This window comes from Macadamia integrifolia, chromosome 7 (assembly GCF_013358625.1).
Source record: "Macadamia integrifolia cultivar HAES 741 chromosome 7, SCU_Mint_v3, whole genome shotgun sequence".
In the NCBI taxonomy this organism is placed as follows: Eukaryota; Viridiplantae; Streptophyta; class Magnoliopsida; order Proteales; family Proteaceae; genus Macadamia; species Macadamia integrifolia.
This window is the reverse complement of record NC_056563.1, coordinates 7,027,983-7,040,541: the sequence shown is the minus strand read 5'-3', so window position 1 is coordinate 7,040,541 and position 12,559 is coordinate 7,027,983. Positions and strand designations below refer to the sequence as shown.

At 42.1% G+C, this 12,559-nt stretch overlaps 1 protein-coding gene across 2 annotated transcripts in view; it reads left to right on the top strand.

Moving 5' to 3' along the window:
- Nucleotides 1–4,558: 4,558 nt before the first annotated feature.
- The window catches only part of LOC122084543 (exocyst complex component SEC8-like), a 48,716-nt gene continuing 40,715 nt past the window's right edge, over nucleotides 4,559–12,559 (top strand). Inside the window, exons 1-3 of one of the 2 annotated variants that reach the window (XM_042652854.1) lie at nucleotides 4,559–4,710; nucleotides 4,942–5,005; nucleotides 5,446–5,658. In XM_042652854.1, the coding sequence (XP_042508788.1) occupies nucleotides 4,961–5,005; nucleotides 5,446–5,658 (258 nt within the window). In that variant the 5' untranslated portion in view covers nucleotides 4,559–4,710; nucleotides 4,942–4,960. The remainder of the gene's footprint in view (nucleotides 4,711–4,941; nucleotides 5,006–5,445; nucleotides 5,659–12,559) is intronic. The other variant, XM_042652855.1, reaches the window with a different exon arrangement.

Genomic DNA, 12,559 nt, shown 5'->3' with positions numbered 1-12,559 from the left:
TAACTCCTGACAGCTACCCATGTTCTATTGCACTACTCCTCTAATTAAAAGTTAAACAACTAATAATAATTAAATATAACAAATTCTAATACACGATAGACCTAATACCACTACATCTCATCAACGGTTCACACACACACACATGCCTTATGCAATTCCCCTTGAATGCCATGTGTTCATATATCAGTCCATTCTCCTTAAAAAAACATATTGTCCTCAAGATCAATATAAGAAAATTGTCACTCCAGCAACATCTATGTCTTCTTAGGTTGCCTCCTCTGAAGATAGTGTGTGCAAATGGATTAGGGCATCCATAGTTGGGCCAAAATTTGGTTGCTACCGTGGTTACAGCTAAACTAAGTAGCTGCAACCCCCTACTTCCAATGAAAGAAATAGAATAATTCACTTTTCCCTATGGTTCACAAATACCTTTCTAGGTTATAGTATTTTCCAAAATACTTTTTTAGATTCCATTTCTTTGGCTGTCACGGGGGTTGCAGTTACTTGGCTGCAACCCAGGCAGCAACTAAATTTCATCTATTGGGCCATGCCAGCTCTAATACGAATTGATGCGTGTATGGCTAATCTCCCTCTTGGGATATTGATAAGGCGAGTTAAAATGGAGAAAAAATAGGAGATTAGATAGGGAGAGAGATAAACAAGGGAAATAAAATAGGAAATCGAAGAATAACTTTAGACAAAACTCTTTTTTTTTTCTGGAAAATTAAGCCCCATCCCCTGTATTATGGCCTAATTACATCTGGATACGAATAATTTCAGAAATTAGCACCCTCCCCTGTGTTTTAAGTTTATTTCAAGTAGACACAGTCCATTAGTTCCTGTTAAGTTGGAGTTGTTAAGTGATAATGCCATTGGATATTAAACCACCTAATGTCCTAATTGCCCTTCATTATATGTGAACTTACCTATATACCATTTGATTAAAACTAAAGAGGGAAGGTAGCTTCTAATTATTTTCAACCTCTGCTCATTGAACTCACCTTCAACCTCTACTCATTGAACTCAACTTTAGCTTTCGTATACTCCCAGTGAAGTTGAGAAAGGTGGAGGAAAAAATCGAATAGGCACCACATTGACCTTGCGCCAATGAACTCCACACAACAATTCGTGGAAGGGCAAGAGGTTCTGGTGACACATTTTGAGATTTAAAACTAACAACATGCCAGCACCATTAGAGGTAGGGGAGGGGGCATAATTTCTAGAACTATTCATATTCAGATGTAGTTAGGCTATAGTACAAGTGAGGGGGCATAATTTCTAAAACTATTCATATTCAGATGTAGTTAGGCTATAGTACAAGAAAGGGGGCATTATTAGAAGTAAAACAAAATAATAACTATGTATAGCTGATTACAATGCACAATATATCCGATATCCACTACATCTCTAGCGTACACACATATGCCATGCCTTATACAATCCCCCTTGAATGCCATGCATTCACATATTAGTCCATTCCCCTTACAAAAATATCTTATCCTCAAGATCAATCTTCGAAATTTGTCGCTTTAAGAGCATCTTTGTCTTCCCAGGTCACCTTCTCTGGAGATAATATGTGCCAATGGATTAAGGTATTCATGGTTGGGCCATGCCAGCTTTGATACAAATTGATGCATGTATGGCCGATCTACCTCTTGGGATATTGATAAGGTGAGTTAAAATGGAGAGAAAGTAGGAGATTGATAGGGAGAGAGATAAACAATGGAAATGAAAAAGGAAAAGAAATAATAGTTTTACTGACAAAACTATTTTTTTTTTTTTTTTTTTTTTGTGAATAAATTTACGAAACTATTACCTCTTGGATACCTTATGGCTTTATCGAGGAAGCCAAGACCTCCTTTTCTAATGGACCAAGCTTATCATTCAAGGCTCTACGGTTACAACTCGTCAAACCAAGTTGAGAATAACTCCTAATAACTACCCTATTGCACTACTCCCTCTAATTAGGAGTGAAATAACTGATAATACCTACGTATAACTGATTGCGACACACAACATACCTGATAGCCACTACATTTCATCAACGGTTGGCATACACACACGCCTTATTCAATCTCCCTTCAATGCCCTGTGTGCACATATCAATGGGCTGCAGCAACAATTGGGATATGGATTGAATTTCAAAGGATCTGTATAGAAATGTTTAAAAGAAATAGTGGCTTGTTGATTTCATTACCATGTATCTTTCATGAAATGAAAATTACCCTTCTTTATTGAGCTACGCTTTAGCACCTGCAACGTGACCAACACATAAAAGAGATAAGAAAACCAAGGTTTAGCGGGGGGAGAAAGAGGTCATAGGTGGGTTAGAGGAGGAAGAACAGGGGTGGAGTTGCGGGGGAGGGTAGCAGAGTGAGGAGGAGCGGAGCGGGAAGAACCAAAAGGCATGGTGGGGGGTGGGGGATGGGGGATGGGGGATGGGGGAGGGGGGAGGCGCGGGAGCCACGGTGGAGAGGAAGAGCTGGAGGGGAGGGGTGAAGCTAGGGGTGGTGGCGGTGCTGGTCCATGCTTTTAGCAGAAGTGGGGGTCATTTCAAAAAGGTAAATGGGAGATAGACGCGTTGAGATTTAAAATGTTTTCCATCTTTGTTTAAAAACATTTTATGACAAAAAAAGTCAAACCTAGCTTACTTTGATCCCAATAAAGCCTAAGTATGGTTTGAGATAATCTAGTCAGATCTTAGGGTCCGTTTGATAACGTTTCTGCTGTTTCTGTTTCAAGAAACGACAGAAACAGAATTTTGGGTGTTTGATAAACCTTGTTTCTTGAAACTCTTATTAGCGGCCATACGGGTCTCTATGCATGTGGTTAAACCCAGGTTTCTGATTCAACATCGACATTCGAAACAAACACCAGCAGCTCCGGTCGGGAACGACAGACTTCTCGGTGTCCTTGCTCTCCAGACACATTGAGATATACTCAACCCCATTGACGGAACTCTGGTAGACACTAATCCGAAGATTACATTCCCAGCAGGGAAAACAGGGTTCATTATCTTCTGGGTTTTGATCATCTCCTTAAAAAGACTGAAATTGCGAACCCTCCAAGTGAACTTCCCACTCAATACATCAGAAACAGGACCTGCGACGACAACCGAGGATGACGAGGAAGAAGACTGTACCTCATTGTTATCACGGGTGAAGGAAATGGATTCATTCAATACGAGGATATCGGCAGTGATGAGAACAGAGTCGTTATTGAAAAGGAAACCAGCTTTGGGATCAAGAATTGTGGAAGAGGTTTACCAACAAACCTCAAAACTATATGAAACCCTAGATTACCCAAAGTTTTAACACTTACCAAGGCTCACGGTTCCTAGGAAAAAGAAAGACAACGAGCATGCGAGAGAGAGAGAAGAATGGGACAGAGCAAACGAGAGAGACAGAGAGAGAGAGCATACCTGCAGGTTCGAGCAGCAACAAGGACGGTGGTTGTCTGCTTCGTGCAGCTTGAGACAATGGAGTCGCTAGTCGTGACTTTCAACTGAGGCCCGACAATTTGGATTCTGGATGAAAGAGATGAAGGGCCTCCCGGCAGATCGAGATTCAGAATTAGGTTACGATTTACTGGAGAAGTGGAGAACTAGGGCAGAATTTGGAGTTGATTCCTCATTGATTGGGGCCTTGCAGCGGAGTGCCGCCGGCAGATTGAGACCCAGAGTTTGATTACGATTTACGAATGTAAGAGGTAGGACCCGAGGAGTGGAAGAAGCGGCGACAAACCTGGCCGCCCCCTTCACGGGACCCAGAGGTTTCTTCTGCAGCCGATATCGATAGACAAGCCATTTTCTCTGATGCCATCGATGATGATGTTGTCGCCGGAACCGCCAACGGTTGCTGTGGTGGGTCGAAAAACGCTGTAGTGGACGACGATGAAGCTGCTTCGGATTGGCTAGACTTCATCGGAGACGAAAGAATACAGATATGCGATTAAGGAGTCCAGTAGCTTCGTCTTCAATATCGATTTTTTGTGCCCCATTTTTGTTTCGAGAAACGAGCGAAACAAGTAAAACTTGTTTCGTCATTCATGTTTCTTGAAGCATAAATTGTTATAAATTTCAATTTACGTTTCAAGAAACAAGTGGAACATAACACTTTTACCAAACGGTATTTATGCCGTTTCTTTGTTTCTGAGAACAAGAAAACACAGAAACACGTTTCTGGTTACGTTATCAAACGGGCCCTTAGATTAGCCCGGCTATGCCTAGGCTAAGCCGCTGAGCTCTTGGGACATAGGTTGGGTAATGGTTTTCAAATGCTAGCCCGGCCTGCCCTATTGCATTTTCAGATTCCAAAGTGAGTGGGTCACTCAATAATTTTACCAAAAAAAAAAAAAAAGAGTCACTCAAGAAAACTCTTACATGACCTTTTTCAACGCAACCAAATTAAAATAGATGGGGATGGAGTTCCCAATCGTAGCGTTCTGTGTGTCAGATTTGTAAGAATGCATTAAAGTGATTATGTCCAGCAATCTCGCAAGTGGGACGCTACCATTTTAGCACGTGGCTAATTAGGGCGATTCAAAATACTTTACCGTTATTGTAGAACATCGAACTAACGGCAATGGGACAAGTCATTACAAGAGGAGAATTTTTTTTTCCCCATTTCTTCACCACATTAAAATCTCATCCATTTTTTTTTCCCCTTCTCTTCTGCCTACTCTTCTCCTCAGCTTGGGGGGATCTCTCTGGTAATAATGTGCAAAATCTTTCCTTTTATTGCATCAATATTCATAGGTTACTAGTATAAATTCGAATCGTTTCAATGTTTCTCTTCCGTTGAATCTGTTATCTGTATTTCGTTTTCGATTCGCAATGTGTTGATATAAATGGAATTGCAGAGTATGGAATAGTTTAATTAGACTGTTTTGCCTGATAAGCGTTTTATTTCTGGTTTAATTCTGTTTTCTGCTCCGGTCCAGAGTGGTAATCCGCTAAAAGATGGGCATTTTCGATGGGCTTCCTACTGCCGTGGCGGATAAACCTGTAAGTGTTTCTTTTTGGATGGATTTGACTATTGCATTTTCTTGATATTATAGTTGACGAGTTTAATTCCCTGTTATTGAGATTGCTGGAAATGGAATGGGTTAGGTATGTTTTCTCTGTTAGTAGCTGAATCTAAAAAATTTCATGCCCTATTGTTGTCAAAAAGACAATTTCCACAGTAGAGCTGAGAGATTTCAAGCTTCAATTGCTAAATAAACTAGTAACTTAATTAAATTGATTAAAGATCCGTGACTATTGAAAGTAAGAAGTGTTCCCATCAATAGGTGCGGCCTCAGCCAATTTATTTGTGTTGCATTAATAACCTCATGCTTTCCTATAATATTCTGATTTTTATCATTGCAGCTTTTTTGTGCATATTCTTATTTGGTCCACCATATCTATTCCTTATGTATTTTGATCCTTGATTTTGGTTCATTCAGTACTTGAAGGAAGATCTTTCAAGAGTAGATGAAAGCTGGGCTGCTGCACGTTTTGATTCCTTACCTCATGTTGTCCATATCTTGACATCAAATGATCGTGAAGTTGAAGCACGTTACTTGAAGGAACAGAGTGAAATCATTGAAGATGCTGTGGATGAAGTTGTGCATGCTTACCATACTGGCTTCAACAAAGCAATTCAAAACTATTCCCAGGTCCATGAAGTCTCTTTCCTTGACTATGTTATGTTGTTGCACATCATTTTTAGATTTTTCTCCAATATCTTGTTTTTTGAGGCTGAAGGATGCTAAATTGCTTAATCATAAGATTGAGGGTTTGTAATTTCCTTTTTTACTAGTTGTTGTTGTTGTTTTGTTTTTTTTGTTTTTTTTTTTTTTATAATATTTTGAGTGCATAGTATGTCACTGATTTACAGTACAAATTCATTGAAGCTCGCAATAGCTGCCATGTGGCAGTTCATTTGAAGCCTAAATCTGGTAGATTTGTTGTCCATTTCAACATCGAACCATGTTTAAAACATGAAAAGGAGCAGTAGTTCTATTTCCATGATAAGAGTAATGAGATTTGCACTATTTTGCGAATCAACAAGATTCACATTGAAACATATAGGAACTAGATATTAAAGAAAATAATGAGGCAATTGTGTTTTCATAAAGCAAAAGAAAGGATGTCCCAAACATTGATGCCAAAGCATCGCGTTGTTTACATAACTATTATCACTACTTCCATAGATATATGATTGTGCTTCTTTGTTTACCAAAAAAGGGGGAGGGAGGAGATTGTGCTTCTTTCAAAAGGGATGGTCTAGGATCAAAGAGATATAGTCCATGCTCCTCAGAGCCACTCCAATAATCCTACTTGTCACCAGATTCTAAAACAAGCACTGAGAGGGGAAAAAATGTGACTACAATTCAAGGATTCAGTGTTATGACTAATAGAGAGGAGGTTAGTAACAAAATTGGGAATATGAAGCATGGAGTCCAAAGGTATAGATGAGGTAGCAAGTGTACTTCCCTTCCTAGAAATGGATGATAGAGCCATTACAAACCCTAATTTTATCTTTACTTGAACAAACAAAGTGGTAATCAAAGCAATATGACATGCTAGTCATATAGTCTGTAGCATCAGAATTAATAACCCAAGATGAGGAAGCAACTAAAGTAAATGTATGAACTAAAGTAGACTAAAGTAGAAGATGGAATGTTGTGTGTTAGAGAGAATAATCTCTACTACACCTATATTGCTTAATATGATGTAAGGAAATACATACACCTCCTAGGGAGGAAAAAGATAATATATATATATATATATAAGACAACAAAATAATATTACATAACTCTAACACTCACCCTTAAGCTGGAGAATAAATGTTATACATTCCCAGCTTGTCTCCGGCTTGCATAAAAGGCTATTAAACTGGTGAGAGATGAGCCTTTGGTGAAGATATTTGCTAATTGATCACCTGCCTCCACAAGAGGTGCAAATGTTGCCAGAGTCTATCTTCTCCTTGATAAAGTGCCAGCCTACTTCAATGTGCTTTATTCTATCATGTTGCATTGGATTGTCAGCAATTCTTATAGTTGCCTTGTTATCACAGTCATTAGTCCTTCAGTGTCAAACCCCAACTCCTAGACCAACTGTCTCAACCATAGGAGTTCACAAACTCCATGAGTTGAGGTGGTTATTATCACAGTAAAGCCGTATTGCCTTGAATTCTGCCTCTGCACTTAATCTAGCCACAATGGGCTCCTAGACCAACCGACTCAACCATAGGAGTTCACAAACTCCATGAATTGAGATGGTTATTATCACAGTAGAGCTGTATTGCCTTGAATTCTTCCTCTGCACTTAATCTAGCCACAACAAGCTGTTTTTTGCTTCTTCATATGAAAAAATTACCTCCCACAAATGTGCAATAGCCCAATGTATAATGTCTGTATAAGATGGATACAGCCTAGTCAGAATCTGTGTAGCCTTCTAGCACAATCTTCTCCTAGCTTGTGATTTTGCACAATAGGTGAATTTGTAAGTTTGCAACCCAAACATCCTTGTTTCTTTCAACAGGTTTGGCCCAAACTTTCTTTGATATATATTTCCCTTCTTAGACCTTGACACTTTAACTCTTAAGAAATATTTTAAGGGTCCCAAATCTTTGATTTCAAACTATTGAGCCAAGTAGGACTCCAACCTAGCCATCTCAACCCTTTCATCTCCAGCCTCTACAATATCATCAACATAGACAATTAAGGTTCAAGAATGTCAAATTGACACTTAAGCAATGGAATTCCTCCTCTTTTGGCAACATTTCTTCCCGAGTCTCCTCCTACCGTGACAAGCTTCTTTCTATCCAATCCAAACTTATATTGGATCACCTTAACCTCAGCCTTGCAGAGGAAGAAAAGCTCCTCTCCTCTGATCTTTCCTTTCTTTTGGCCCAAGGCTAGAATTGAGTGGCTTGGTCTTGGAGACTCCAATACTGTTAACTTCCATTGGTCTCACAGCCAAATCCAACATCAATTCCATTCTAAACCTCATTCTATAACTGGGATTGAGCTCCATAGCCCTGAAGACATTAAATCAGAAGTTGTCTCCTTTTGCAAAGACCTTTTCCACCCCCTTCTTCCCCCATCCGCCCCTCCCTCCTGATCTCCTAAATAATTCATTCCTGATCACCTTCTCCCTTCCCTCCAATCCATCCCCTCTAATGAGGAAATATTTGCGGCTGTCCTTTCTCACACAGCCAATAAAGCTCCTGGCACTAATGGCTTTAGTATGAGGTTCTTCTCTTCCTGTTGGGACATCATCCATGCTGATTTTATACTGGTTATTAGAAGCTTATTCTATAACCCCAATCAGATTCGAGGTATTAACCATACCTTTCTTTCCCTCATTCCTAAAAAGGAAGGTGCTGCCTCTATATACGACTTTAGGCCCATCTCCCTTTATAATCTGCTCTATAAATTCATTGCTAAAATCTTGGCCAATCGCATCCAAAAAAATGTTGACTCCCTCGTCAGTCCAAATCAGTTTACATTCATTGCTGGGAGAAGCGTTGCAAATAACATCCTCCTTTGCCATGAGATTGTTCGTGGGTTTGATCATAAATCCCACTTCTCTGCAACTCTTTTTAAAATTGATATCCGTAAGGCTTTTGACTCTATTAGCTGGAACTTCATCTCTAAAGTTCTGCTTCAAATGTCTTTCCCCCTACTTTTGTTCATTGGATCCACTCTTGCATCTCTTCCCCCTGCTTCTCTATCTTGGTTAATGGTAGCTCAATGGGATACTTCTCGTCCTCCGTCAATATTAGACAAGGAAAATCTTCTTATTCCGGCCCACTCCTCTGAATGCCATCTCTATTCTATAGGCAATGGATGGTTTACTTCCCTCTGGCTGGAACCCCTGGCACCCTTCGGGGATCCTCCTTTCCTTGGTCATCCCTAAAGTCATGTACTCTTTGAGAATAGATAGAAATGCCCACGTTGGCTCATCATCTCCACAGCTCTGCCAATGGTTGGTTTCCTCCCTTTTCCCCACTCCTCTTGCCGATCTCTGGGCTTCTCTTCCTCCCCTTCCCCTGGTCACCGGGGAAGAGAAACTAAATGTATTTGGCTCCCTTCCTCCTTTGGGACCTTTTCTTTGGCTTGGGAGTTCATCAGATCCACGGTCCGGTTGCCCCTAGCGTAACATCATTTGGTTAAAGGACACATCCCTCTCCACAACTTCACAGTTTGCCGCACCCTTTCCAACCACCTTCCTATGCAGCCTTCCTCATTCTCCGTCACATCGAAGTCCTTCCTTCTTGCTGTCTCTACCAGATTGGCTTGGAGGACATAAATTTATATCATAAAGTTCTTCATAGCTACTGGCCATCTAGTAGGTGTTCTCTCCCCTTTGAAAGGGAATGGATTTGGATAGATATGACTTTTGCGGGCTCCTCTATTTATGACACTGTGGGAAAGTTAGATTTTTGCACGACCATCAACCATATCTTGATGGAACGAAACATTCGTAGATGGTCTCCTACTCTTTGGATCATATTTGGAAGGCCATCTACTTCGATGTTAGCTCCAAACTTAGATCCCTCCAACATCGATTGGTCTCTGACACCCTAAGGAACATACTCATTATTGCTTCCTGGGGGCCTCCAATCTAATATTATCTGCCCCCAGTGATGTTCTCCCCTTTTTTATGGGCTCATTGAGCAGTTTTTCTATACCTTTTTGTTGTATTTTCTTTCTTCTGAGATAACCTTTATTGAAACCTTAGTCTGACCCCCCTTTTCCTTTGTATATTATTTCCTCTCTTGGTAATGAATTTATTTGTTCATAAATAAAAAGGTTGTAATGGTGCCACCTTGCTGGGTAAATAAGGTGTGGTTAGCTTGACTCTGAGATCACCCATTCTTCAAAATAATATGTTCGAAGCTTTCAAACCAATCCTTTGGGGATTCTTTGAGACTGTATAGTGCCTTCTTGAAGAGACACACTTTCCCTTCAGCTATGGGAATGAGAAGCCGTGTGGAGTTTGCATGTACACCTCATCTTCTAAGTCACCACGAAGGAACACATTCTTCCCATCTAGCTGATACAATAGTCAATCTCTATGGCTAATGATTGGAGAACTTTTATTGAGTTATACTTAGCCATAAGAGCAAATATCTCCTGAGGATTGCTCCAAGCCTGTGCCCCCTGCCGCCGACGAAAGGATGGATATCCCTCACTCACCTACCTCTCTAAATGTGACTGCCTTCCGCCATGGTTAGAGTTGGTCCCTATGACCTCATGCTAGACTGTTGCCGACTTCCTGTAAGGCTCTTACCTCCTTAGCCCCTTTGAACCATCGTGCTTTGCCCGCTGAGCATAACCCCTTTGCAGCTCTTTTCCTTGGCTCTCCTGACACCTCTGTTCTCAGCTGCTCCCTACCCTATCTCTTGTAGCCTCTCGCCCCCATTCCATGAATCTACCTCCCCCTGCCATCCACCTTCTATCACCTTTTTCTTGTCTTCTGGCCTTTGACCACTTTACCTATGCTTCCTCTTTACTCGATCCTCCTTACACCGACCTTATAATTGTAGATTTCTAGTCCAGGCACTTCCCTCTCGCTTCTTTGTCTTCTCTCTCCTCGCTTCTCCTCCTTTGAACCCTCTCACTGCTGGGCTCTTTACCTACCCCCTTCTCGGCCTAGCATCCTTCTACACTCACCTCCTCAGCCATACCACTCTCTTTAGGCCCACCTCCTCTCCTTTAGGCCACATCACCTCTCCTTCTAACTCCTCTTAGTCCTCGGCCTAGCTAGGCCTCTTCCATGCCCATGTCCATTTTTTTTTCTCTTCCTCTAGTGGGGTGACCCACTTGGCCAACCCGTCAAGTTTTTGCACTACCGCATCTTTTTCTCCTCTACCCGTGACCTTATTCCTTTCTCTCTCCTCCCCCCGACTGCTCCTTGTAGGCCTTCCTCCACTTGCTGATCCTCCTCGGCCACCTCATCCCTCCCTCTTGTTGGAGACCTTTGAGCCCCCTCCCATCTCTCTTTGCCCCTTGAGGACCCTTCCTCTTCCTCCTCTACTCGTAGGTCCAACATCTTAGATGTTTTGCCTCAACCACTGCACCTTGCTGAGGGACCTTTCCGGAAAGGCCTCACTATGTCGCCTCACCACCCTTCCTATGGCATAGCCTCCCCTAGGCATGGCCTTGCCACGTTACATACTCTCTGATGCGTGCCCCCCTCAGCATTGTTTAGCGGAGCTTCTCCCTCCTTCGCTGCAGCCGCTACCTTCCCCCTCCCTTACCGTGACCCCTCTCAAGCAAGGCCATGCCACAACTCCTCCAGCTACTGTGGGTCTTGCTGTAAGCTCTCTTACATCCCTTGGTGTCTCGCTCGATACTTCTATTGCCTCTTTCCCTGTTGAGAATTCTATTCAGCCGCCTTGCGCGTCTACTCCAACTTCCCCTCCCCTACTGTAGCTTCCTTACAGTAATGCCTCGCCATGTCTCTTTCAACTCCCAAGAATTCCATGAAATCCAAAGCTTCAAAATAATCCTGCACCATGTCTCCTACAGGCTACAACTTCTAAAAAATTCAAGAAAGCCAAAGCTCTGAAGAAAACCGGTAAGGTCATGTCTTCCCCCTTCCCAGTTTCCTCCTTAAAATCCCTTCATTCCAAATCCTTTGCATTCAAACCTTCTAATCCTAAATCCGCTCACTCTCCCCCCTTTCCCCCATCATCCCCCCTCCCCTCTCTCCCATCCCTCCGCTCTGCCCCTCCTCCCTCCCCACCATTGGGTTCCCCTCGGTTATGGAATATCAATGGCATCACCAGAAGCAAATCTGCTTCTCACCCTTCTCCCTCTCCTAGACTCCTTGAGGCCACCTTGTGCATCCTCCCTCCCCCTATGAATTGTTGGTTAATCTAGAATGTTCATGGGCTCAACTCATTGGCCAAGCATGCTGAGCTAAGATCCCGCTTCAAGGACTCATGATCTATCATTTATTACCTTTTTGAGACTAGAGTCCTTGAAGCTAATGCGCCCCCCCCGGCATTGCCTCCTCATTACCCTCCTGTGGTCCTTCCTTTCTAACTATTCCACTTGCCCCAGTGGGCGCATTTGTATTCTATGGAACGTTCAAAATCCAAATCATGCCTGTCTTCTCCTCTCCCCAGCTTATTCACCTCTCCATCTTTAACCCCAATGTCGGGAGCCCCTCCTTCTCTGTCATCTATAGTCTCAACCGTGCCCTGGACAGGTCTATCCTTTGGGATAACCTTCATTCTCTAGCCCCTAGGGCTAGCTCCTCGACTTGGGGCCGGGGTGGTGACATTAACGTCGTCCTATTTGGCCATGAGAAGCTCAGAGGCTCCCCTATATAGATCAATCCTTGGTTCACTCCTTTAAATCTTGTTTAGAGGACATCGGCTTGATGACTTAAGATGGACTGGCCTCAAATTTACATGGCACAATCGGTGATTTGACAGCATAACCAATAAGAAATCCAAAATAGAATAAAATTTCTAATGCCATAGGATATGATTAGTTAGCTGATGTTCAAAATTTAATGTTGGTTCACCGAACCATATTAAACCCTACTGAATCT